This window comes from Gopherus flavomarginatus, chromosome 1 (genome assembly GCF_025201925.1).
Source record: "Gopherus flavomarginatus isolate rGopFla2 chromosome 1, rGopFla2.mat.asm, whole genome shotgun sequence".
Lineage (NCBI taxonomy): Eukaryota > Metazoa > Chordata > Testudines > Testudinidae > Gopherus > Gopherus flavomarginatus.
Window position 1 is genome coordinate 2,256,062 of NC_066617.1, and position 27,861 is coordinate 2,283,922.

At 53.4% G+C, this 27,861-nt stretch overlaps 1 protein-coding gene across 2 annotated transcripts in view; it reads right to left on the reverse strand.

Moving 5' to 3' along the window:
• LOC127051249 (uncharacterized) overlaps positions 1 to 27,861 on the reverse strand; it is a 385,487-nt gene that overhangs the window by 333,429 nt on the left and 24,197 nt on the right. Inside the window, exon 2 of one of the 2 annotated variants that reach the window (XR_007774449.1) lies at positions 7,769 to 7,997. Coding sequence is in view for 1 of the 2 variants with exons in the window: in XM_050953336.1 (XP_050809293.1) it covers positions 7,923 to 7,997 (75 nt within the window). In the remaining variant the exon portion in view is untranslated. Of the gene's footprint in view, positions 1 to 7,664; positions 7,998 to 27,861 lie in introns of those variants that run through there. The other variant, XM_050953336.1, reaches the window with a different exon arrangement.

Here is a 27,861-nt window from a genome sequence, read left to right on the forward strand (position 1 = left end):
GCTTCCAACTGATGCGCCCCCAACGTATATCCAAAATTCTTATTATTAATTCCTAAATGCATGACCTTGCACTTTTCACTATTGTATTTCATTCTATTTCTATTACTCCAGTTTACAAGGTGGTTCAGATCTTCCTGAATAGCATCCCTGTCCTTCTCCGTGTTAGCAATACCCCCCAGCTTCGTGTCATCCGCAAACTTTATTAGCACATTCCCGCTCTTTGTGCCAAGGTCAGTAATAAAAAGGTTAAATAAGATCGGTCCCAAAACCGATCCTTGAGGGACTCCACTGGTGACCTCCTTCCAGCCCGACAGTTCACCTTTCAATACGACCCTCTGGAGTCTCCCCTTTAACCAGTTCCTTATCCACCTTACAACTTTCATATTCACTCCCAGCTTTTCCAATTTAACTAACAGCTCCGTGTGCGGAACCGTGTCGAACGCCTTACTGAAATCTAGGTAAATTATATCTACCGCATTTCCTTTATCTAAGTAATCCGTCACCTTCTCAAAGAAGGAGATCAGATTGGTTTGGCACGATCTACCTTTAGTAAATCCGTGTTGCAATTCGTCACAATTACCATTGACCTCAATGTCCTTAACTACTTTCTCCCTTAAAATTTTTTCCAAGACCTTACATACTACAGACGTCAAGCTAACAGGCCTATAATTACCCGGATCACTCTTATTCCCTTTCTTAAAAATAGGAACTACATTAGCAATCCTCCAGTCATACGGCACAACCCCGAGTTTATCGATTGCTTAAAAATTCTCGCTAACGGGCTCGCAATTTCACGCGCCAGTTCCTTTAATATCCTCGGGTGGAGATTGTCCGGGCCCTCCGACTTCGTCCCATCTAGCTGTTCAAGTACGGCCTCTACCTCAGTTGCAGTAATATCCACTTCCATATCCACATTCCCGTTTATCATCCCTCTGTCATAAACAGATAGCTAAGGGTTAATGTCTCTTTCACCTGAAGCACCTGACCAGAGGACCAATCAGGAAACCGGATTTTTTCAACTCTGGGTGGAGGGAATTTTGTGTCTGAGTCTTTGTTTTCCTGGCTGCCTGCTTTCTCTGAGCTTTGGAGAAGTAGTTCTATTTTCTAATCTTCTGTTTCTAAGTGTAAGGACAAAGAGATCAGATAGTAAGTTCTATGGTTTCTTTTCTTTGGTATTTGCATGAATATAAGTGCTGGAGTGCTTTGATTTGTATTCTTTTTAAATAAGGCTGTTTATTCAATATTCTTTTAAGCAATTGACCCTGTGTTGTATCATCTAATACAGAGAGAACATTTGTATGTATTTTTCTTTCTTTTTATATAAAGCTTTCTTTTAAGACCTGTTGGAGTTTTTCTTTACTTCAGGGAAATTGAGTCTGTACTCACCAGGGAATTGGTGGGAGGAAGAAGTCAAGGGGAGATCTGTGTGTTGGATTGCTAGCCTGACTTTGCATTCCCTCTGGGGGAATAGGAAAGTACTTTTTGCTTCCAGGACTGGAAACAGAGAGGGGGAGTCACTCTGTGTAGTTTCACAGAGCTTATGTCTGTGTATCTCTCCAGGAGCATCTGGAGGGGGGAAGGGAAAAAGGATTATTTCCCTTTGTTGTGAGACTCAAGGGATTTGGGTCTTGGGGTCCCCAGGGAAGGTTTTTCAGAGGGACCAGAGTGCCCCAAAACACTCTAATTTTTTGGGTGGTGGCAGCAGGTACCAGGTCCAAGCTGGTAACTAAGTTTGGAGGTTTTCATGCTAACCCCCATATTTTGGACGCTAAGGTCCAAATCTGGGACTAAGGTTATGACATGGTGTAGCAGCGGTTACGGGATAGACAGAATCCAGAAGCCAGTGGAAATATTGTATTTTTCTTTTCTCTGCTAAGGGCTTTTTAGCAGAGAGAAGCAGTTGGTTTTAAAAGGGAACCAGAGAGAATTTTTTTTTCTGCTCTCTCTCGCAGTTTGTGGCTTGCATGTTAAGGGTCTTTTGTCATGCAATAGCCCTCCCATTAGGAGGCAAGTACCAGCACTTATATGCATGCAAATAAAGTGGTTTTTCTGGTTTCCTTTCATTGAACATTAGCTAGAGAGAGGAAAGGAAAAAAGCACTGTTGCTAGGCAGACTTCAGGCGGCAACAGAGAACCTGCAGTTCAGAAGATAAACACCGGAGGGCACCCCAACACAAGAAAACAGGAATCATGACTTCTAAGGCAAAAATTGAGGCCGAAAAGCAACTCAAAGAAGCTGAACACAGGCGACAACTGGAAATAAAACAAAAAGAGATGGAGATGAAAGAAAAGGAAGAAAGCATGAAACTGGCAGCCTTCCAAAGAGAACAGGCAGCCCAAGAGGCAGCACACAAAAGAAAACTAGAAGAAGAAGAGTTGGCCTACCGAAGGAAACAAGCAGAAGAAGAGGCGGCCCACCGCCGAGACATGGAAAAACACCAAAAAGAAATGGAAAAACACCAAAAAGAAATGGAAAAACACCAAAAGGAAATGGAAAAACAACAAAAAGAAATGGAAAAACACCAAAAAGAAATGGAAAAACAACAAAAAGAAATGGAAAAACAACAAAAAGAGAATGAAGAGAAGGAAAAACAGAGAAAACATGAACTGGAGATGGCAAAAGCTGGGCTGCATGTGCCAGCCAACCCTAACAACCCGGCGCCAATTATTGCTCCACAGCACAGGAAATTTCCCACCTACAAGGCAGGTGATGACACCGAGGCCTTCTTGGAAAATTTTGAAAGAGCCTGTCTTGGGTACAACATCCCCGAAGACCAGTACATGGTAGAATTGAGGTCACAGCTCAGTGGACCTTTAGCAGAGGTGGCAGCTGAAATGCCTAAGCTGCAAATGAATGACTATAAACTTTTTCAAACCAAGGCCAGATACCGAATGGGGATAACCCCAGATCATGCCCGTCGGCGCTTCAGAACCCAAAAGTGGAAACCCGAGGTGTCATTTCCCAAACACGCCTACTACATTGCAAAAAACTATGAGGCCTGGATAACAGGAAACAACATTCAAACCTTGGAAGAACTAAACCTCCTCATACAAATGGAGCAGTTCTTGGATGGTGTTCCTGAAGACATCACACGGTACATACAAGATGGAAATCCCAAAGATATCGCTGAGGCGGGGGAGATTGGAGCCAAATGGATGGAACTGGCAGAAAGCAAGAAAGCTACTGTCAAGGGGAACGATTACCCCAGGGGGCACACAGACCATAAACCCTACAACCGAGGACAGCCAAAGACCCCACATACCACCCAAGTAAAGCCACAGATACCCTACCCTTCAACCTCACCAATCTCCAGTAACTCACCTCGGCCCAGTGATCCATCAGATGGAAGATGCTTTAAGTGTAATGAACTGGGACATATCAAGGCCAAGTGTCCCAAGAACACCATGCGAGTGCAATTCATTACACCACCATCACACCAAAGATCCCCAGGCCCGGATGCCTCTCAAATACCCTTGGAGCGAAGGGAAAATTTGAGAGTGGGCGGAAAGAAGGTTACTGCGTGGAGAGACACGGGGGCACAAGTGTCAGCTATCCACCAATCCTTCGTTGACCCCAAATTCATCAACCCAAAGGCCAAAGTTACAATTTACCCCTTCATGTCACAAGCTGTAGACTTGCCTACAGCTCAACTGCCTGTCCAGTACAAAGGCTGGTCAGGAATGTGGACTTTTGCAGTCTATGACAATTATCCTATCCCCATGCTACTGGGGGAAGACTTGGCCAACCAGGTGAGGCGGGCCAAGAGAGTGGGAATGGTTACACGTAGCCAAACCAGGCAAGCTTCCAGACCCATTCCTGTTCCTGAACCGTCCACAGAGGCCCCGTCTGTGTTACCAGAGACCCAGACAGAGGTAGTGGACCCGGATTCCATGCCTACCACTGAAAAGCCTACAGCACTTTAATATCCTCGGGTGGAGATTGTCCGGGCCCTCCGACTTCGTCCCATCTAGCTGTTCAAGTACGGCCTCTACCTCAGTTGCAGTAATATCCACTTCCATATCCACATTCCCGTTTATCATCCCTCCATCACTGCAAGGTTCCTCACTAGTCTTATTAAAAACTGAGGCAAAGTACTTGTTTAGATGTTGGGCCATGCCTAGGTTATCCTTAACCTCCATTCCATCCTCAGTGTATAGCGGCCCCACTTCTTCTTTCTTTGTTTTCTTCTTATTTATGTGGCTGTAGAACCTTTTACTATTGGTTTTGATTCCCTTTGCAAGTTCCAGTTCAATGTGGCTTTTAGCCTTCCTCACTTTATCCCTACATGTTCTGACCTCAGCAAGGTAGCTTTCTTTACTGATCCTGCCTTCCTTCCACTCCCTGTAAGCTTTCTGCTTTTGTCTAATCCCCTCTCTGAGTTGCTTGCTCATCCAGTTTGGCCTACAACTCCTGCCCATGGTTCTTTTCCCCTTTCTCGGGATGCAGGCTTCCGACAGTCTCCGCAGCTGTGAATTAAAGTAATTCCAGGCCTCCTCCACATTTAAATTCACTAATTCCTCCGTCCAGTCCACTTCCCTAACTAATTTCCTTAACTCTTTAAAATTAGCCCTTGAGAAGTCAAAAACCCTAATCGCAGATCTACATTTGTTTATCCTTCCATCTAGTTTGAACTGAATCAGCTCATGATCACTCGAACCAAGGTTGTCCCCTACCACCATTTCTTCTACGAGGTCCTCACTGCTCACCAACACCAAGTCTAAAATGGCATCCCCTCTTGTAGGTGCTTCAACTACTTGATGAAGAAATCCATCCGCTATCACATCCAGAAAGATCTGACCCCTATTATTCGTGCAAGTACTCGTCCTCCAGTCTATATCCGGGAAGTTGAAGTCCCCCATAATCACACATTTCCCCTTTGTGTTTACTTCATTAAAGACATTAAAGAGGTCTCTATCCACATCCCAATCCGATCCCGGCGGTCTGTAGCACACCCCAAGCACTATCTCAGGGGAAGCTCTAGTTGCTTTTTTACCCAGCGTGATTTTTGCCCAGACGGACTCTGTCTTATCCATTCCATCGCATCTTATTTCGCTACATTTAATTTCATCATTGATGTACAAGGCTACTCCCCCACCTTTGCCTTTCTTCCTGTCTTTTCTGAACAGCACATAGCCTTCAATACCCGTGCTCCAGTCATGAGTACTATTCCACCAGGTTTCGGTAATCCCTATAATATCTGGCTTCGCTTCCTGCACGAGTAACTCCAGTTCCTCCATCTTGTTACCTAGGCTCCTCGCATTAGTGTACAAACCTTTTAATTTTCGGCGTTTGGCGTCAGTGACATTCTTTCCCCCGTCGTGCACAAACTTTCTACCACCAGCATCACCCATTACTCTGGTTTCTACTCCACTATTCCTCCTTGGATCAAATCTTGGGGCCGCAAGGGTATCCCCGCTCACTTTGTTTACTTCCCTCTCCAGGTTATGTTCTGGCGTGGAGATCTCCCGAACATTTCCCAACCATCTCCCCCAACTTTCTAGTTTAAAGCCCTCTTGATGAGGTCGGCGAGCCTCCATCCTAGAATACTATTTCCCTCCTTGCTGAGATGAAGTCCATCCTGAGCAAACAGTCGTCTATCCGTAAATGCGTCCCAGTGACCGTACATCCCAAAGCCCTCCTTATAACACCACTCCCTGAGCCATCTGTTGATCGTCATAATCTTGTCCCTCCTTCGTCGCCCTGCTCTAGGAACCGGCAGAATCCCACTGAAGATCACCTGAGCCTCGATGTCTTTAAGCCTCTTCCCCAGTCTGAAATAGTCCTCCTTGATACAGTCCAGTGAGTAACTAGCTGTATCGTTCGTTCCCACATGAAGGATAATCAACGGATTTTTTCCCGCTCCCGCTAAGATCGTATTCAGGCTCAAGTCCACATCCTGTATCTTAGCCCCCGGCAGACAGCACACTCTTCTGTTCTCCCGATCAGGTTTAGTTACAGGCCTGTCTACTCTTCTCAGTAGAGAGTCTCCAATCACGTAGACTTGCCTTTTCCTTGTGACAATGTGATTCTCCGGTCTATCCCCCACAGCAGCTGGCTGTGATTCCTCCCGATTTGTATTCGCCCTCACAATCCTCCTAGGGCTCGTACTTGATGTTGCCTCCACTGACTGCTCCCCTCCATCTGCAGGACTAGCTGCTTGCCTCTTCTTCCTTGCTGTTACTCCTTCAGCAGCCTGCTGTGTTCCATCTTCATTTCCCAACTCAGCAAACCTATTCCTGAGTTCTATCTGTCCATCGCTGGCCCGTCTTATCCTCTGTCTGGTTCTCCTAGTGACATGCTTCCACCGTCCACTTTCCTCACCCAGCAGTCCCTCCTCAGAGTCCTTAGGTCCTGCTTTTGTCCGCTCGCCTGAGCTTGTCCCCTGTGCCTCATCATGTCTGTGTTCCATCATCTGCTCAAATCCCCTTCTAAACTCAGCCAGAGTTTCCACTTGCATCTCCAGTCCCCTTACCTTTTCCTGCAGCAGCTCTATCAGACGACACTTCATGCAGATGAAACTCCTTTCAGGTGCTCCCTCTAGGACCATGTACATGCCGCAGCTACCGCATCCAGTCATCCTCAGTGTGTCTGCACCTGCTGCCTCCGCCTCCATCATAGCGCTGCAACTCTGTGCCTGGCAATCCACAGCCCACACCGCACCGCAGGCCACCGACAGCGCAGGGCTGCCTCTTCCCTGGTCTGCCTTCCCAGTTCCTCTGCCTTGGTCTCCCCTGCAACCTCCCACTGAAACTCCCCTGTTAGGCGCTCTGTTCGCCGCCTCCTGTGCCGCTGCAGCTGACTGTGCCGCTGCCTGAGTGCCTGGCTCCTTATATAGGACCCCTAATCAGGTAAGCCCCGCCCCCAACTCAGGGCTCAGCCTCGCTCTCAGCACACAGCCCCTAGCAGCCTGCACACACACTCACTCACACACAAACACCACAAACTACAAAAACTACAAAAACCTGCTCCTCCAACAACTCCTAGCAACTGATGGCCTGGGCCCCTCCCCTGCAAAGGTGCCAGCTGAAGGTGTTGGAGACAAAGGGATCAGATGACCTCCTGGCCCGGGAAAGGAGCTGAGCAGAGAGGAGGGGGGGGAAGGGGTTGTTAGTCTGGAGCTGGCTGAGGGCAGACGTGGGGGTCTGGCTCACTGACACCCAGAATGGACCCGGCAGAGGGGTCTGGTTCGCTGTATCTACAAGCTCTGTTTTAGACCCTGTTCCTATCGTTGAATAAACGTCTGTTTTACTGGCTGGCTGAGAGTCACGTCTGACTGCAAAGTGGGGGTGTCACGGAGTCACTGGGCGATGCTCTGGAACTGCTCCCCACCAAGCCAGTCAGGACTTTGGGGAGCCTCCTCTCCCTTGGAGCAGACTTGTTCAGGGCAAGAAGCTCACACGTCTTCACCTCCTGGCTCTCCTTAGAGCATTCAGCATCCTCTGCCCCTCCATGCGCTTCCCACAGTGAGTCCGCCCCAGCGGGGTCCTGGGGAAGCCATCGGGTTATGCACCCCCACTTTGCAGTCAGACGTGACTCTCAGCCAGCCAGTAACACAGAGGTTTATTCGATGACAGGAACAGGGTCTAACACAGAGCTTGTAGATACAGCGAACCGGACCCCTTGGCTGGGTCCATTCTGGGGGTCAGTGAGCCTGACCCCCAGGTCTGCCCTCAGCCAGCTCCAGACTAACCACCCCTCCCAGCCCCCCCTCTCTGCTCAGCCCCTTTCCCGGGCCAGGAGGTCACCTGATCCCTTTGTCTCCAACACCTTCAGCTGGCACCTTTGCAGAGGAGGGGCCCAGGCCATCAGTTGCTAGGAGACAGAGTGCCAGGCATTTAGGTGCACTGGCCCTTTGCTCTGCCAGATACTTAAGAACTGCCATGGGGACACTGAGGCACCAACACAGTATTCAGAGAAAACATTAAGAACATTCCCAGTTCGTCACATCTCTCCCCCCTTCGAGACCGAACTGAGCGAGGTCACTCCAGCCAGTGACCTGGGGAAGTTCGAACCCACCAAGGTTGCCATGGATGCCCCAGCATCTCTCCCATTCCTCGGTGTGAGTTACACCAGGACAGTCCAGTCTCACGCCCTCCCTTAGGTCGGGTGTGCTTGATGGCACTTGCAGGCCGCAGGTGGGAAGGTTTATGCAGCCTGAACCATTTTGCTATCCCAATACCCCTGGGGTTCAAACTGGGATTGGGTCTTTCCCCAGCCCTCTGGTCTGTGATTTGGGCTCTTTTGGTTAAGAGCCCCCATCTTGGCCTTTGCCAGCTCTGGGCTTGGGCAGCCGCTTCCCACTTTGTGGCCCAGACACAACACCTCTGCCGTCCCCCCTTGCACTTTCCAGCTTTTAACGTCAGTCCCACCTTCTTGAGGCAGCCCAGCCCACTCTTCACCTGGGACACCTGTTCCTCCCAGGTCTGGCTAAAGGTGCACATGTTATCAGTGTCTGCCAGGGCCAAGTTCTCCATCTCCCTCTGCTTGTCTAGAATCTCCCCAGGCCTAGGCATGGGGTCGGCACCAGACACTGTGATGGCTTTAAGCTTTTGATAGCCCCCACAAAACCAGATCATCCTGTCTCCTTTGGGGATCAGCCCCACGGGTGAGGCCCATGGGCTGTAAAACGGCTGGATCCCATCTAAAGCCAGCAGGTCCTTGACCTCTCTCTCCAGGATCTGGGCTGCTTTCCCAGTGACTCTGAATGGGGAACACCTGATGGGGAGATTGGCTCCCACCTCAGGGAAGAAATCCCCCAGGGGGTCTTCCCCCTTCTCCTCCCAATCCTTCCTTTCCGGGTCCAGAGGTCCCCTCACTCTCCTCCCATCCAGTAGCTTGAACGGGAAGAACCCTGTGGATTCCTGGGGCACCACCAGCTGCCTCCCGATTCCCCCCAGTTCTACTTCCTCTTGGGGAGCCTATTCCCGGTACAGGAATCCCTCCTCCTGCAGGACTCTGTCCCTGCAGCCTTCCCCAAGGGGGTTTGCAGCGCTGTGGCCAGCAAGTTCCCTCAGCTTCTCCAAGGAGGGATCCCTCTGCAGCTCAGTCTGGGATTCAGCGGCTGGGGCAGGGAGTGGGACCTGCTCCCTCTCGCTGGCTGGGCCTGGGGTCACAGCCCTCCTGAGCCCTGTCCCTGGTAGCTCCCTCCCTGCTGTGTAATCAATTCCCAGCAGCACGTCTGGACCAGGCAAACCTGTTTGGCAGCTGACCTGCCCTGCCTGGGTGTCCCCCCACTCAGCTGGGATCTCAGCTGCCCCCGTGCTCAGCACTGCCCTTGCTGTCCCAGTGGGGGCAGGCAGCGAGCTCTCTGCTCTGGTCACAGCATCAGAGCCAGCGTGAGCCCCCTCTCCGGTGTGCAGGGGGGCGGGGAGCATCTCTCCCTCCTACTCAGCCCGAGGGGGCTGGTTACAGGTAGGCAGGTATCCTGAGCCCAGCAGCCCCTCCCTCCTGCCAGCCAGGTTATTTGCATTTTCACTGACCATTTCCATCCTAGCCAATTGGTTCCCTGGATTTGAATTCAAACCCTCGGCCGTTACAGGAGCGGGGCCTGGATCCTGTCCTATGGGGAGACAGTCACCTCCCAAAAGGGCCTCCCAGCCAATATCCTGGAGAACCCCAACGACCAGCCAGCCCGACCCCTCCTGGGTCTGCACAGGGATCTGGGCCATAGGCAGGGCGAGGGGCCTCACCCCAGGGAACTTCACCCAGGTTCCACAGTCCCTCAGCATCTGGGGCTGCACCACCACAGTTCTCTCTGTCCCAGGGTCTTGCCCCCACAGGCGTGTTTCCCCACTGACACCTGGGCAGCCCCCTATGTCTCTCTGCTCCACCATCACCAGTCCACGCTGCTGCTGCTTCTCATGCAGCTTTTCCTCGGGCTCTTCCTTTCTCTCATGGTCCTCTTGCTCTCTCGGGCTCTGTTCCCATCCCATCCGTCTCCAATCTCCTGATGGGGAACCCAATCGTGAAGACCCTCGTCTGACTGGGGACCAGACTCCCGGGGATGCCTGGCTCATGCTCCAGCTGCTCTCAGATCCTCTTGTAGCCCCATCTGGGCCAGGAATCTGCTCCTCAGAGTGTTGCTTCTCCTCCAATTGCACGATTAACTGTGCCTTGGTGAATTTCCCCATGCGTAACCCTCTCTTTGTGCACAGGATCACAATGTCCTTCTTAAGGAGATGGTGATAGGCCATCACTTCACCGTTCCCAAGTGGCTCTGGACTCACAGGCCTGTGTGCTCTTGGCTCCCCCATGGTTTCCAGGAAGAACCCCTGGTGTGCCAGCCCTTCTCGTGATCACCACCTCTTTGCCAGGGTCGAGCGGCAAGCTCCTCCGCCCCTGAGACTGCTCCTGCAATCCCCCGGGGAACCCTGCTACTGCAAAATCCTTCTCTCTCCCAGGGTCGAGCGGTGTCACGGAGTGTGGGGGAGTCCGGCCCTGCACCCCTCTTCCTGGGACCCACAGTGACTCTTAGCCAGCCAGTAAAACAGAAGGTTTATTGGACAACAGGAACACAGGTTACAGCAGAGCTTGCAGGCACAGTCAGGACCCCTCCACCGAGTCCTTCTGGGCTTTCAGGGTGCTTGGATCCTAGCTAGGATACCCTGAATTCCACCCACACAGCCCCAAGCCCAAACTCCAACTGCTCCCCTCCTGCCGCTCCCTTCCTTTGTTCCCCTTCCCGGGCAAAGGTGTTTGACCTTTCCCCTCCCTTACCTAGCTCAGGTTACAGGCTCTGGCATCGTCCATCCCCTAAAGTCCTCCCCTGCTCTCCCACTCCCCACACAGACAGTCCCTACTGCATCACAAGCGGCAAGCTCCTCCACCCCTGAGACTGCTCGCTGCAGTCCTCAGGGGGACCCCGTTACTACAACAGTCCTTCTCGCTGGTCACACACTCCCAGAGGTTAACTGCCCCCTGAAACCATCCCTCTCTGAGCCTTCAGCATGCCTGGTCCTCATTATCCCTCCTTTGTTTTACTGCTCCCCAGTCACTTACTGCAAGCAGCGCCATTCACGGGGTGCAGTACATCCCACCTCTGCCACCAGTTGTCACGGAGTCACCGGGCGATGCTCTGGAACTGCTCCCCACCAAGCCAGACAGGACTTTGGGGAGCCTCCTCTCCCTTGGAGCAGACCTGTTCAGGGCAAGAAGCTCACACGGCTTCACCTCCTGGGTCTCTCCTTGGAGCATTCAGCATCCTCTGCCCCTCCGTGCGCTTCCCACAGCGAGTCCACCCCAGCGGGGTCCTGGGGAAGCCACCGGGTCCTGCACCCCGACTTTGCAGTCAGACGTGACTCTTAGCCAGCCAGTAAAACAGAGGTTTATTCGATGACAGGAACAGGGTCTAAAACAGAGTTTGTAGATACAGCGAACCGGACCCCTCGGCTGGGTCCATTCTGGGGGTCAGTGAGCCAGACCCTCAGGTCTGCCCTCCGCCCTTGACCCCAGTCAGCTCCAGACTAACAACCCCTCCCAGCCCCTCCTCTCTCCTCAGCCCCTTTCCCGGGCCAGGAGGTCACCTGATCCCTTTGTCTCCAAAACCTTCAGCTGGCACCTTTGCAGAGCAGGGGCCCAGGGCATCAGTTGATAGGAGACAGAGTGCCAGGCATTTAGGTGCACTGGCCCTTTGCTCTGCCAGATACTTAAGAACTGCGTAGGGGACACTGAGGCACCAACACAGTATTCAGAGAAAACATTAAGAACTTTCCCAGTTCGTCACACAGGGTTCCCCTGGGGATTGTAGGAGCGGTCCCAGGGGCGGAGGAGTCTGCAGCTTGACCCTGGCAAAGAGGTGGTGATCTAGAGAAGGGCTGGCACACCAGGGGTTCTTCCTGGAAACCATGGGGGAGCCAAGAGCACACAGGCCTGTGAGTCCAGAGCCACTTGGGAACGGTGAAGTGATGGTCTATCACCATCTCCTTAAGAAGGATATTGTGATCCTGTGCACAAAGAGAGGGTTACGCATGGGGAAATTCACCAAGGCACAGTTAATCGTGCAGTTGGAGGAGAAGGACCCCTCTGAGGAGCAGATTCCTGGCCCAGATGGGGCTACAAGAGGATCTGAGAGCAGCTGGAGCATCAGCCAGGCATCCCCGGGAGTCTGGTCCCCAATCAGACGAGGGTCTTCACGATCGGGTTCCTCATCAGGAGATTGGAGACGGATGGGATGGGAGCAGAGCCCGAGAGAGCGAGAGGACCGTGAGAGAGAGCAAGAGCCCGAGGAAAAGCTGCAGGAGAAGCAGCAGCAGCATGGACTGGCGATGGTGGAGCGGAGAGACATAGGGGGCTGCCCAGGGGTCAGTGGGGAAACACGCCTGCGGGGGCGAGACCCTGGGACAGAGAGAACTGTGGTGGTGCAGCCCCAGATGCTGAGGGACTGTGAGACCTGGGTGAAGTTCCCTGGGGTGAAGCCCCTCGCCCTGCCTATGGCCCAGATCCCTGTGCAGACACAGGAGGGGTTGGGCTGGCTGGTCGTTGGGGTTCTCCAGGATATCGGCTCGGAGACCCTGTTGGGGGGGTGACTGTCTCCCCATGGGACAAGATCCAGTCCCCGCTCCTGTAATGGCCGAGGGTTTGAATTCAAATCCAGGGAACCAATTGGCTAGGATGGAAATGGTCAGTGAAATTGCAAATGACCTGGCTGGCAGGGGGGAGGGGCTGCAGGGCTCAGGATACCTGCCTACCTGTAACCAGCCCCCTGGGGCTGAGTGGGAGGGAGAGATGCTCCCCGCCCCCCTGCACACCGGAGAGGGGGCTCACACTGGCTCTGATGCTGTGACCAGAGCAGAGAGCTCGCTGCCTGCCCCCACTGGGACAGCAAGGGCAGTGCTGAGCGTGGGGGGAGCTGAGACCCCAGCTGAGTGCAGGGACACCCAGGCAGGGCAGGTCAGCTGCCAAACAGGTTTGCCTGGTCCAGACGTGCTGCTGGGAAGTGATTACACAGCAGGAAGGGAGCTACCAGGGACAGGGCTCAGGGGGGCTGTGACCCCAGGCCCAGGCAGCGAGAGGGAGCAGGTCCCACTCCCTGCCCCAGCCGCTGAATCCCAGACTGAGCTGCAGAGGGATCCCTCCTTGGAGAAGCTGAGGAAACTTGCTGGCCACAGCGCTGCAAACCCCCTTGGGGAAGGCTGCAGGGACAGAGTCCTGCAGGAGAAGGGATTCCTGTACCGGGAATGGGCTCCCCAAGGGGAAGTAGAACTGGGGGGAATCGGGAGGCAGCTGGTGGTGCTCCAGGAATCCACAGGGCTCTTCCCATTTGAGCTGCTGGATGGGAGGAGAGTGAGGGGACCCCTGGACCTGAAGAGGGAGGATTGGATGGAGAAGGGGGAAGACCCCCGGGGGGATCTCTTCCCTGAGGTGGGAGCCAATCTCCCCATCAGGTGTTCCCCATTCAGAGTCACTGGGAAAGCAACCCAGATCCTGGAGAGAGAGGTCAGAAACATCCTGGCTTTAGATGGGATCCAGCCATTTTACAGCCCATGGGCCTCACCCATGGGGCTGATCCCCAAGGGAGACAGAAAGATCTGGTTTTATGGGGGCTATCAGAAGCTTAAAGCCATCACAGTGTCCGATGCCGACCCCATGCCTAGGCCTGGGGAGATTCTAGACAAGCAGAGGGAGATGGAGAACTTAGCCCTGGCAGACACTGATAACATGTGCATCTTTAGCCAGACCTGGGAGGAACAGGGGTCCCAGGTGAAGACGGGGCTGGGCTGCCTCAAGGAGGTGGGACTGATGGTAAAAGCTGGAAAGTGTAAGGGGGGACGGCAGATGTGTTGTGTCTGGGCCACAAAGTGGGAAGTGGCTGCCCAAGCCCAGAGCTGGCAAAGGCCAAGATGGGGGCTCTTTGTCATAAACAGATAGCTAAGGGTTAATGTCTCTTTCACCTGAAGCACCTGACCAGAGGACCAATCAGGAAACCGGATTTTTAGACCAATCAGGAAACCGGATTTTTTCAACTTTGGGTGGAGGGAATTGTGTGTCTGAGTCTCTGTTTTCTGCCTGCCTGTTTTCTCTGAGCTTTGGAGAAGTAGTTCTACTTTCTAATTTTCTGTTTCTAAGTGTAAGGACAAAGAGATCAGATAGTAAGTTCTATGGTTTCTTTTCTTTGGTATTTGCATGAATATAAGTGCTGGAGTGCTTTGATTTGTCTTCTTTTTGAATAAGGCTGTTTATTCAATATTCTTTTAAGTAATTGACCCTGTGTTGTATCATCTTAATACAGAGAGCCCATTTGTATGTATTTTTCTTTCTTTTTATATAAAGCTTTCTTTTAAGACCTGTTAAAGTTTTTCTTTACTTCAGGGAAATTGAGTCTGTACTCACCAGGGAATTGGTGGGAGGAAGAAATCAAGGGGAAATCTGTGTGTTGGATTGCTAGCCTGATTTTGCATTCCCTCTGGGGGAATAGGAAAGTACTTTTTGTTTCCAGGACTGGAAACAGAGAGGAGGAGTCCCTCTGTGTAGTTTCACAGAGCTTGTGTCTGTGTATCTCTCCAGGAGCACCTGGAGGGGGGAAGGGAAAAAGGATTATTTCCCTTTGTTGTGAGACTCAAGGGATTTGGGTCTTGGGGTCCCAGGGAAGGTTTTTCAGGGGGACCAGAGTGCCCCAAAACACTCTAATTTTTTGGGTGGTGGCAGCAGGTACCAGGTCCAAGCTGGTAACTAAGCTTGGAGGTTTTCATGCTAACCCCCATATTTTGGACGCTAAGGTCCAAATCTGGGATTAAGGTTATGATATGGTGTGCAACAGGTGGGATATAGACAGAATCCAGAAGCCAGTAGGAATATTATATTTTTCTCTTCTCTGCTAAGGGCTTTTTAGCAGAGAGAAATAGGTTGGTTTTAAAAGGGAACCAGAGAGAATTTTTTTTTCTGCTCTCTCTGGCAGTTTGTGGCTTGCATGTTAAGCAAGAAGCCATTACCAGACTGTTAAGGGTCTTTTGTCATGCAATAGCCCTCCCATTAGGAGGCAAGTTCCAGCACTATATGAATGCAAATAAAGTGGTTTTTCAGGTTTACTTAACATTGAAAATTAGCTAAAGGCACTGTTGCTAGGCAGACTTCAGGAGGCAACAGAGAACCTGCAGTTCAGAAGATAAACACCGGAGGGCACCCCAACACAAGAAAACAGGAACCATGACTTCTAAGGCAAAAATTGAGGCCGAAGAACAAATCAAAGAAGCTGAACACAGGCGACAGATGGAGATGAAAGAAAAGGAAGAAAGCATGAAACTGGCAGCCTTCCAAAGAGAACAGGCAGCCCAAGAGGCAGCACACAAAAGAAAACTAGAAGAAGAAGAGGTAGCCTACCGAAGGAAACAAGCAGAAGAAGAGTTGGCCCACAGAAGGAAGCAAGAAGAAGAGGAGGCGGCCCACCACCGAGAAATGGAAAAACACCAAAAAGAAATGGAAAAACAACAAAAAGAAATGGAAAAACAACAAAAAGAGAATGAAGAGAAGGAAAAACAGAGAAAACATGAACTGGAGTTGGCAAAAGCTGGGCTGCATGTGCCAGACAACCCTAACAACCCGGCGCCCATTATTGCTCCACAGCACAGGAAATTTCCCACCTACAAGGCAGGTGATGACACCGAGGCCTTCTTGGAAAATTATGATACTCTTAACCAAGAGAGCCCGAATTGCAGCCCAGAGTGCTGGGAGAAGACCCCGTCCCAGTTTGAACCCCAGGGGTATTGGGGTAGCAAAAGGGTTCAAGCCGCATAAACCTTCCCACATGTGGCCTGCAAGTGCCATCAAGCACACCCGACCTAAGGGAGGGCGTGAGACTGGACTGTCCTGGTGTAACTCACACCGAGGAATGGGAGAGATGCTGGGGCATCCATGGCAACTTTGGTGGGTTCGAACTTCCCCAGGTCACTGGCTGAAGTGACCTCGCTCAGTTCGGTCTCAAAGGGGGGAGAGATGTGATGAACTAGGAATGTTCTTTATGTTTTCTCTGAATACTGTGTTGGTGCCTCAGTGTCTCCATGGCAGTTCTTAAGTATCTGGCAGAGCAAAGGGCCAGTGCACCTAAATGCCTGACACTGTCTCCTAGCAACTGATGGCCTGGGCCCCTCCTCTGCAAAGGTGCCAACTGAAGGTGTTGGAGACAAAGGGATCAGGTGACCTCCTGGCCTGGGAAAGGAGCTGAGCAGAGAGGAGGGGCTGGAAGGGGTTGTTAGTCTGGAGCTGGCTGAGGGCAGACTTGGGGGTCTGGCTCACTGACCCCCAGAATGGACCCGGCTGAGGGGTCCGGTTCGCTGTATCTACAAGCTCTGTTTTAGACCCTGTTCCTGTCATCGAATAAACCTCTGTGTTACTGGGTGGCTGAGAGTCACGTCTGACTGCAAAGTGAGGGTGCAGGACCCTGTGGCTTCCCCAGGACCCCACTGAGGCGGGCTCACTGTGGGAAGTGCACGGAGGGGCAGAGGATGCTGAATGCTCCAAGGAGAGACCCAGGAGGTGAAGCCGTGTGAGCTTCTTGCCCTGAACAAGTCTGCTCCAAGGGAGAGGAGGCTCCCCCAAGTCCTGACTGGCTTGGTGGGGAGCAGTTCCAGAGCATCGCCCGGTGACTCCGTGACACCCACAAATGTGAAACGGCGGTCATTAATAACCAATCAACAGCATATATGATGCAATGTACATAATATACAATTTTATTATTTATATAGTTATGGAAAGTAAATAATACATGGAAGAAATGGAAGGCTTTTTTTTCCATTTTTACTTTTTAAGTCATCCCTGCTAGGGCCCCACCGAAACTGTTCGAGTTGGGCCCCGCACTTCATAAAGCCGGCCCTGCTGCACATGCTCCAGAACCCTTCCGGTGGCTCATTTGATCAGCAGCATGGACCCATTTCCTGGGACCGAGGCAGCTGTGCACGGCTACCCGGCCCTCTGGGGAGCCGTGTTCCAGCATTCCTCAGCACGTGCTGGCTGACACACCGCAGCACCTATAACCGCACCATGGATTTCTCCACCTAGGAGCTCCCCCTCGTTTGCCCCCGTGGTCCCGCCCCACCCGCCAGAGCAACCCTCAACCGCTCACTTCCTAGGCTACGTCCTCCCGTCACGTTGCCACCCAGAGTGGCAGCATCAAATTCAAAGGACTGTTTGCAGCCACCGCAGGTCCAGTGTGTAAACCTGATAGCGCTGGCGTCTCCTTCCTGGAGGCGGGGCCGCTGGCAGCGTGTGCACTTCCTGCTGTGCTGAGGTTCTGGGTCAGGAAAAGTCTCTGCTGTACCCTCACCAACTGGCACTGCTGCGCTCCCTGTCCCGTATCAGCTGCTCCTTTACCTTGCCTGGGCTCAATGTCATCGTGACTGACCCATATTCCCTGGGTCATCCTATTTACCCCTTGTCACGGAGTCCCTGGGCGATGCTCTGGAACTGCTCCCCACAAAGCCAGGCAGGACTCTGGGGAGCCTCCTCTCCCTCGGAGCAGACTGTCTGCAGGGCAAGAAGCTCACACGGCTTCACCTCCTGGGTCTCTCCTTGGAGCAGTCAGCATCCTCTGCCCCTCCGTGCGCTTCCCACAGCGAGTCCGCCCCAGCAGGGTCCTGGGGAAGCCACAGGGTCCTGCACTCCCACTTTGCAGTCAGACGTGACTCTCAGCCAGCCAGTAACACAGAGGTTTATTTGATGACAGGAACAGGGTCTAAAACAGAGCTTGTAGGTACCGCGAACCGGACCCCTCGGCCGGGTCCATTCTGGGGGGCAGTGAGCCAGACCCCCACATCTGCACTTCACTCCTCGTCCCCAGCCTGCTCCAGACTAACAACCCCCTCCAGTCCCTCCTCTCTGCTCAGCCCCTTTCCCGGGCCAGGAGGTCACCTGATCTCTCTGTCTCCCACAGCTTTAGTATCCCATTGCAGGGGGGAAGGGCCTGGCCATTAGTTGCCAGGAGACAGAGGGTCAGCCAGAAACGGAGGCCCCCCCACAGTATTCAGAGGAAACATTAAGAACAGTTGCACTTCGTCACACTCCTTTTAAATATTGGCACCTTAGCTTTCTTCCCATATTCTGTAACTTACTGAAAATGAACTTTAATAGTCCAGCAATCTCCTCAGCCAACTCTTCTTAAACTCTTGGATGGAAGTTATCTGAACCAGCTGATTTAAACATTTAGTAGTGAACTTCAGTACCTGCTGTTTAGCATTCTCCTGAGAGACCCGTGGGCTGGGAGACTGGGGGCTGTTTGGATTCCTCACTGAGTGGGAGAGGGTCCCTCTGTATATCTAAGCCCTGGGGACACAACGCTCTGTCTTATTGCTGGAGGGGGAGGGGATATGGGACTCTCCACTGAGGGCCTCCAAATGGTCCCGTGTATCATTTTTGTGTTGGTTTATAGCTGAGTGCAGAGTGTGTTTCTGGGGTTAATTCCGGCCTGCCCCCAGGCTGGGGAAGGGAAGCAGGGTGCTTGGCCCTGAGGGAAGGCATGCAAAACCCTCTCAGGCTTGTGGCTTAGGATCCACTGAACGAACCCAAGGTGCCCCTGCCACGTCGCTTGCTGGACCAGTGTCTCTGCTGCAGCCCAGGAAGAGGGGAGCAGAGGTGCCTGTTGTACCAGACCGGTCCCCTCCGTGCAGGTACTGCTGCTTTGACCTCTGGCCCCAACGGGCCATTGCCCCAGCTGGGGATTGCTGCACTGCCCCAGCCGGCCCCAGGGCTGAGTGCTCGGAGACGGTGAGCTGCACAGGAGCTGCTGCTATGCAGCCTGACACCACCTGACGCCCTGGGGCCGGGACAGTCTACGGGCTCTCAACCTGCAAGCTTCAGGCTGGGAAACGATCCCCCTGCATGGCAGCATGGCACTGTCTGGAACTGGCTGGAGGTTCGCCCACCCGGGGAAGGGCCCAGCTCTGGTGGCTGCAACTCCTGACTAGCCAGAGCCCAGTCTGCTGGCTACAGAGCATTTGGGTTTCCCTTAGTCCTCGCCCAGATCTCTCTGGCCTGAGACGTCCCAGGCTGTCAGTCCAGCCCCCTTCCCCTGGCCTGGCTCCGGGCTGAGCTAGGGCCAGACAGGGCGGATCTGAAAGCTGCATGGGAGTCGCAAGCTCCCCTCCCCATCCTGCCATCCGGATGGCCTGCCCCAGCCACATCCGGCAACTCCTTCCCCTCCAGCAGCCCCAGCAGCCCCAGCCTTCCGCACGCATCGCCCTCCTCTTCGAAGGGACAGGCACAAGGTGTGAGCTCTGCAGAGAGGGTCTCCACCCCTGCTCAGCTCAGCACGGCCCCGTCTGGCCTGTCCTGACCGCCCGCCCAGACTGACCCAGCCCAGGATGGCAGCAGGACCCACAGCCCAGAGCAGCTCAGCCCAGCTCCTACCGGCCCAGCCCACGGGTACAGGCTCTCAGCTCGGCCCAGATTAGCACAGCTCCTCCAGCCTCTCCTCCATCCTGCTGCCCCTCAGCCTCACCGGTCACTCCCTCCTGCAGGCGAGAGCACTTCGATCTGCACCCAGAGCCATGGCTGGGGTGGTGGTGTAGATGTGGCCTGATGGTGACACAGCAAACTGAGCCCCCCGCATCCGCAGCCCATGGATCGGGGCAGCCTTTGGGCTGGGTAACCCGCCACTCAGGGCTATGGGTGCCTGAGCCACACAGGAGGTAGCTTGGCACAGCTGCTAGGGAGGTGTCTCCACGCCACAGCTGGAGCCGTAGCAGCTCCTGGTCCAGCATTGGGGGCCCGAGGGTTGACGAGTGAGTGGGCAGTTGTGATACCCGAGGCTGACAAAGGCCCGGGGGCTTGGAGCGACATACACCTGGCTGAATCAGGGCCCACATGGCCTTCGCTGAATACTTGTTCCTTTAGAACAAACACCTGGTGGCTAAGCACCACCCTCTACCCCTGGACGGGAGCTGGCGTCAGCCCCATTCCTCCTGCTTTACACTGGCAGGAGCCTGCTCAGAGCCAGGCTTGCTATGTCCCGGGCATCAGGAGCCTGATTCTGAATAAAGTCCCTGCCCTGAGCAGCATCCAGGCTGCACACACACAGAAATCCAGTGTGGCTATGTGACAGCCAATCAGATTGTGCTGGAGAATGAACTGTCTCTGTCCTGGATGGAGAACGTTTATCCAACATGTGATCTGATCAGCCACGTCCCGCAGCTAAACACGTGGCTGCAAAGCACTTACTGGGTGGGGCCATTCCAAAATGGAGGGTGGGAATTGTTTGCAGTGATAATTCAGGCAGCTCGAAACATTATGATAAGGAGGAAACCACTCGGGGCCAGATGGACAAAGAGATTTAGGTGCACAAAGACGCCTGTTGGTATTTTCACCTCCCATGGGAGTTAGGCACCCAGGTGCTTCTGAAAATCCCTCATGGTGCCTATCCTGCTCCTTCGTGCTGAAACCTTTTGTCCAGCTGCCCCCGCGCGCCTGGCCCACTTCTCACTTGCACCAGCCTAGAGCAGAGAGATCAGCGGGCTGATGGGCGCACGGGGGAAGTGAGGTAAGAACCAGCCTCTTCAAGGATGTTCAAGGGACCCGAGTCAGCAGCAGGGTAACGTCAGGTCCCACAGCCACGCTTTGGGCCTGGCCCGCTCAGGGACGCAGCCTGGTGCCTCGAGCCCCAGGGACAAAACTGAACAACACAGGCAGCCCCATTAGCTTGTAGCAACAGTCGGCTGCTAGTCTTCGCATTGGCCAGCCACTCGTGGACATGTGTGTGAACGTAACACACAGTTAGCAAGTGGCTCTCAAAGCCCTGGGTGCCAAATTGGGTGTAAGTGGCTGAGCATTGGAGTCAGTTTGCCATTGGGTACAGGGGCAGAGGGGGCTGAAAAGTAAGTGGAACTGGGGTACCAGCCGAGGGGCCGACTTTAGCACGTGCAATGCCCATTGCGTCAAAGGGAGAGGTACATCAAGGCTGGACCTGTCCCTAGGGCATTGCGGAGGGTGTGAGCATAAGCCAATGCACCAGTAAACTCTGACTGCTTTGCACTGCTAGAGGGGATGCAAAGCAGCCACATGCCTGCAGTGTGTCTCCTGCAGCACTGCAAAGCAGTGAGAGTGCACGTGGGTTGGTCGATGGGGGGCTGCTAGCTGTCTTTCACGCCCCTCTTCACCAGATCTCAGGCCCCATGAAATCAGCAATTGCCATGGACTCACTCAGGGGCGGGGACGACCCCCTTTACACTGTCACTGGCTCTGATTCTGGCCTGCCTGGCACCCTGTACAAAGTGGGAGAATTCTGGGCTTGGTTTCCCAGTGGTATTTGTTTAATCCCAGTGCTGCACTACGGGTATCAGCAGAGTCACAGTGGTGTCAAACCAGAGTTGCAGTGGTGAATCGGGCCATCTGAGCTTGATTTATTGGCTGGGACAGACTGTGATCTCCGTTACACTGGTGTAAATCCAGAGTCACTCTAGATCGCTTGTTGGTGTAAACGGTCATAGCTCCACGGAAGTCAGTGGTGCAAATTGGCATAGCTACTCTGCAGTCAACAGAGTCATCTCCACACAGATTGAGGATCTGGCCCATTGACGTCCCTGGAGTTACTCCAGATGTGTGCTGGTGTTACTGAAATCAGAATCAGGCCCAGTAGGAGATCTCGCTCGGCTTTGATGGTGTTGTCCCTGACTTACGCTGGCGGGCACCCAGAATCTGACCCGACATGAACATGAATCTGCTGAATTTGGCCCAGAGACTTCCCCATGAATGGCTCCCACTTAACCAGGCTTCAGCTGGCCCAGAAGCCTGTTGGACGATGGCTGCATGGTAAAGCCCAATCCGGGAAGAGGTCACTGCCCCCTGGCTGTGCCAGGAACCCACGGGAGCTTGGCTAGCGTCAGGCTTTCTCCCCTCATCTGAATGGCTGCACATCATGGTCTGGTGTGGGCTTTGAGCTCTGCTCCAGTGGTGTCTTCCCCAGGCAAGTTCCCGAGCAGAGAACTGCCTGCCCAGGGAAATCTTTTCCACTTGAGCATCTCTCCAGCCCGCAGATTGAGATTGCGCTAGCTCTTCTTCCCCCTCCGGGGGTCATGAGTCACGTTGCATTGCCTGGACCGCACAGCAGCCTCGGGTCGATTCTCATGCTAGGCTGCACTGGAGCAAGCTGCCTCTGTACCTCCGCCAACGTGGCAGGCTGCGTAACCCAGAGCGCCCTGTTCCCTGGTGCTCATTGCACAGCTTTGCACACATCAGCCCCTCGGAGAACGCCAGCCCCTGAGGGCATTCCCAGGCAGTGGGGGGCTTTGCATAGCATCGATCGCAAGCCAGGGAGAAGCTGATGGATGCATTCAAGGGCAGTGATGTGACATTGGTCTGGCAAAGCAGTCAGCTGGCAGAGGCCCATCTGAGGTGCCAAGTGCTGGCACTCACAGCTCCAATGGGAGGCAGGCCTGGGCTGGGCTGTCCGGATGCCTGCCAGGCATCTGCTTCCAGGAGGGGAAGCGCGGTTGTATTGGGGCTGGTGTTTTTAATCTGCTTGGCATCAACATTTGAGCTAGCAAGTGAGAACTTGGCAGGATCTTTCCAGCCTGTGGATAGCGGGGGTGTGCAGGGGACGGGGTGTGTGGGGTGGAGGGGACACCCACTGACCAGCTCTGTCAGACCCTGGGAGAGGCACCATTGGACTAGAGAGGAGGAATCTTCAGGGCTGGAAGGAGGGTCTAGTGAGGCTGGGATTCCTGTCCCTGCTCTGGGTGGCAGAGGGGAAGTTACTTCACCAGATCTCCCCCAACGGAGCACATCCCCGGCAGCCTGTTCTCCAGGCTGTGTGCAGCCATGCGTGTCCCAGCAACGGGGCTCTCGTCTCTCCCCTTGGCTGCTGGTATGGTGGGGGCAGGGGAGGGGATACAGAGAGTGTAGGGGGTGGGGGTCTGGCTCAGAATGTTACTTCTCAGGAAGGGGAGCAAACACAGGGGTCATCCGAGCTAATCCTGTCCCCCTGCGTCGTTCTCACTGCTGTGCTGTGGCTTAAAGGGCTCATGAGCTGCTGGGCTGTCTGGACAGGGCAATAGCAGGCAGCAGGAGGGACATGATCTCCATACTCAGCACTGGGGCGGCCACTGGTCCAGCTCTGGGGTGCACACAGGCTGGGGAAGTGCTGGCCTTAAAGTCAGTGACATTTTGGTCCTTGAGACCCAGTAAATGGGGGGTTCCCACAGCACCCTGCCCTCAGGGGGCTGGCAGAGAGCAGGGAGCCAGCTCCGGGCAGGGAGGGACGTCTCCCTACAGCCCAGCATCTGTCTGTCCTTGCACCTCATTGCATGGTCCCACATCCAGGCACTGGCCAAGCCCCTCTTTGTGCCCCACACAGCCCTGCTGGGAGCGTGGGCGGCTCTGGTGCCCACGGGCAGACAGATGCCTGCTGAGGTCTCTCACTGCCTCGTGAGCACTCCCAGGCTGCCCTGCAGACGCCTCTCTCCCTGTCAGCCCTGGCTCCGTCCTCCCCGCCCAGCGTTCCTGGGGCACACGCCTGTTCTGGCCACAGGGAGGCGCTACACGAGGAAGGAGGGAACATGAGCCAGGATCAGCCGTGCCGGAGCCTGAGCAGGTTCTGTGGGGCTCGCGTTTCCTTTTGGTTGGAGGAGCTGCTCTCCCACGCCTCTTCCTCAGCCGCTCGGTGCTAGGAGCGACCCTGGCAGAGCAGGCAGGCCAGGGAGCAGCCGGGATGTACCATCGTCCTGAGGAGCCCTCGGGCCTCAGCCCTCTCTCTGCTTCATGCCAGAGCGAACCCTGCAACGGAGGGAAGTGGAGCATCAATGAGCTATAGGGAGAGGGCATCGCGTGCCCCCACGGATTCCCTTTACTGCCCCAGTGCTGCAGCCTCTCTTCCCACTGGAGCTCCTGGGGCACTAGGAGTGTCGCCCCCAAGGGGGTGCTTGAGAGGAACCCCAGGGAGCCACACCCTAAATGAGCCTCAGGCAGAGCCAGCCGCTGCGCGGGCTCCTGCACATCCCCATACTCGGGCTGCCGGCTAACGAGCGAGTTCAAACCCTGCTGAATCCCAAAGGCCTTCGGCATCCATGGAGCCCTGGGCAGCTGTGGCCAAAGCCAGGCCCCTCTGACGGCTGTGGGGTGGCTCCCTGTGAAACCCGCGGGGGTCTTAGGCCCAGGACAGACTGGGCTGACACTGGCTTGGGAGGTGTTCCTGCAAGGCGACGGCGGGACGTATCGGGGTGCTTGGAGGAAGCGCCCGCAGTTACCATACTTGGCCTGTGACTCCATGGAGGGTTCCTGGGTCCATGCTTGGACACTTTCCACCACCATGAGCTTCGCCTTCGAAGGAGAGGGAAGAAAACCACAAGCAGGGAGTCCAGCCTGACTCGATTTCCTTCCTCTTGTTGAGCTAGAGTGGAGCACTGGAAGCAGCTCCAGGCACGGCAGAGAGCGCTCTGTGTCCAGAGCATCCCCAGGCCGAATCGGCCGTGGCCTTCCCGGCCTGTTCCCGGCCACCTCTGAGTTCTCAGCCGTTCGGACTGTACGGCTTGTCCCCGTGCGCTGCACAGCTAGTGTGAGGCTTGTGTGTGTGCCAGGCCAAGCGTCCCAGAGCTCAGCCATCGCCACCCTTACACCCCAGCTAGTGGAGCAGCGTCATGGGGTGTGAGGGAGACTAGGTGTCTGAGCACTCCAGTGTAGACGCTACCGACGCCAATGGGAGGGGTTCTCCCATTGCTGGAGTTACTCTGCCTTCCCGAGAATCCTCCCGGAGCCCTAGCGCTGTCTACACCGGGGTTAAGGCAGGCTCACTCTCACTCTCTCACTCCGGGGCGTGGAGTTTTCACTCCCTCCCATCCCAAGCGATGTGCTGGGTCAACCGAACTTTTTAGTGTAGACCAGGTCTGAGTGTGTTACATCCTGTCAAGTGCCACAGAAATGGAGCCACCGCTGAGTGGGGACAGGGCAGCTGTTTAATATCCCGGCCGGGTAAAATATTCCAAACGAAACATTTTCCTGTCAGAAAAGGGTGTTTCGTCAAAATCAAATTTTTCCTCCAGAAAAGATCAGTTTTGGTGGAATCTTCCAGTGGGAGAAAGGACACATTTTGGGTCAGATCAACATTAATTTCAGAACCTGCCTGAGCTGCTGCAGTGTCTTATGGGAGTTTCAGTTCTGGTCCCTCATGCTCCAGTTCTCCCCTGTGAGTCCTGCTCCCCGCCGGACTACATTTCCCTGGATGCACTGTGGTCTCCTCCTCTGGCTGAGCTGCTGCAGTGCACCCTGGGAGTCCCTTGAGGCATCCTAGTGGCTCAACCCAGCGGCTGGTTACGGGATGTCGGAATGCTCCGTTTCATGAGAAATGTCGAAATGCAAAGTTCTGGAATTCTCCAGTCCAGGGAAAGCATTGATATTTTGACATCTCATCCCCATCCAGAATGAAAACCAGTGTGGACACATCAGACTCTTCCGGGAATGGAAATGGGGTTTTCCTATCAGCAAATCAAAGTGTCCACGTGAAGCACAGAATGAGGAATCATCCATTCCCAGCTGAACAGCGTTTAAAAGTGTAAGCAGAGTCAGGATGAGCTCTTCCCTGACATCTGGTGGTGAATTATGGGGAGTGTGGAAAGGAATTTCAGGTATTTGCATTGGCACACCCACCCCACCTAGCATAGCCCACGGCAGCCTGGGATGGTTATTTTGACAGCTCTGGGATCCCCAATTTCTTTGTTATTGGGGCAGGAGGAATAAAGTGTTGTCACCCTGATTATGTGAATGAGGAACTATGAGACTGCTTTATGATAGTGATGTCTCAATATCAGTGAAGTAGCACTTGCTAGACAAGGGATGTGGGTGCCAAAACCTATTGAAATGAGAGAGGTTGGGGATTGGTGGGTACATTTGGTGGTATGGGCCTCTTTTCAGGGCCTGGAACACCACTTGTACATCTTCCTCTTGTTAAGATAAGTTCCTGTCTGCATCCTAAAAGACTTGCCCATACTGGTATTGCCCTGGCCTCTTCTTTTGTCAGTCAGTGTTAAAGGCATTCTGAACTATATGCATTTCCTCACCTTTTGGGGGCGAAGCCAGACTTTCAGGCACCTGCTCCCCTACTTGGTGTAAACTTTGCTTGTACCAATCAGAAATGAACACACACAGTTTTTGGGCCCCGTCCCCTATGACACTTCTATGATGTCATAGTGGGTATTTTAGGCTGGTCTGCCATGTGCAGGCAGAAGAGGAGAAAGAAAAACGAATCCTGTGTACCTTGTACACACCCGTAACCGAGCCTGATCACCTCGAAGCCTCTCTCAGCTCACGTGTTTTAAGCAGAGTTTCTACGTTTGCCGGTCGTTATGAGTTGGTTTGTGTTCGTAAGTATTGGTTATTACTAAATGCTGCATCCGTGTTTATAAATATTGTTTACTGCATCTTTGTTTATAAATATTGTTTAATAGTAAATACTTTAGCCATTGCATGTTTTAAGTTCCATTAACCCTATTAGCTAATCATACGCTGCTCCCCTACCCCTTGTAACTATCCCCAATAAAACTTTTAATTAATTAATTTTAGTTGTGTGCGTGCCTGCAGTTTGCATCGTGACCCAGACCCTCCTTGCATCCCTTACCTATACAGTCTATTGCCACTTGCAGCCTGGTAAATAACAGCTCTGCATTTTTCTTTCGCCCCTAAAAGTACGTGGCAATCTACATGGCGTCACGAACAGGATGCATGGAGGTTGGGCCATGCCCGTGGCACACTGCAGATCGCGCAGATAATGAAACTGAACAGTTCCAACATTTGCAGTTTCACCTTCTTACTAGCCAAAATTCGACTAATCCAAAAATAGAATGAATCTGTTCTCTTGGCTCGGGCAAAACTCTAAAAGGTTATACTGTACCATTAACCCTGGCAGATATGGGATGCCTCCTTCGGTGCCACCCAAGCTTTAGGAGTCAGTCAGCCGATTGTTCCCTGCAGCCTCAGTGCACGGAGACTGTGGAAAACCTCGGTGCTGCAGATCCCTCTCAACTTTGGAGAGAATGTAGCAGCATTGTTAAAAAATCTGGAGGCACCGTTTCCAAATTAATTCCCCCACCTCGGGTAATACCTGCTGATCCAGCACATAAATTATTATGCCAAATGATAAAAGAATTAAATTTGATTAAGAAAACCAAAAAATTGTGACCCGATGAATATAAATCTGAGGATGTTTCCACCGTCCTGTTTAGCATGATATGCAAGGCCCTCGATCTGTGCTCTGTCCTCCATGGAGGCACAATGTCTGCAGCTAAACAGGCAGCCCCAGGCTCTCCTAAAGGTAATAATGAGAAGAAGACAGAGAAGGTAGAGCCCATCACTACCACCCCCCCAAGTCCCTCTCGGAAAATTTTGCCACCCCCATATGAAGCTCCTAAAACTCCTCTGTATCCAGCTCTGCCAACAGCCCCAGAATTTGCAGAATCTGAAACCGTAGCAGAAGCTTTGCCTATTGCAATAACTAAAACTAAAATAGACGCACAAACAGGCAACACCACGCAGGTTACTGAACTGCGAACACGTACTAAGGCCGAACTTAAAGAGTTTTTAAAGGAAACGCAACGAAAAGCCGACGAGGCACGCATGGTTTGGGTCGGGCGGCTAGCCTTAGAACACGGAGCAGAATTGGTGGACCGCGAGGAGGCCGGCACCTTAGCCAAGACGGCCAATTGGGCACGAGGCTTCCCGGGTCATGCTTTATTAAATAATCGCATTTGGCCACTTACCACCCCGGCAGCTGCCATTTTAGCAATGAAAGGCAGTTTTAAAGGATTATATATCCCTCCTGGAACCTTAGTTACTCCACACGATCTAATATGGGCAATTGCAGGAGCTTCCATAGCCCTGTGGGATCCACTACAAAATCCACTTAATTTAACTGTTCAACAGCTATTGGTGGCCACATCCTTTATATACGTTACTGA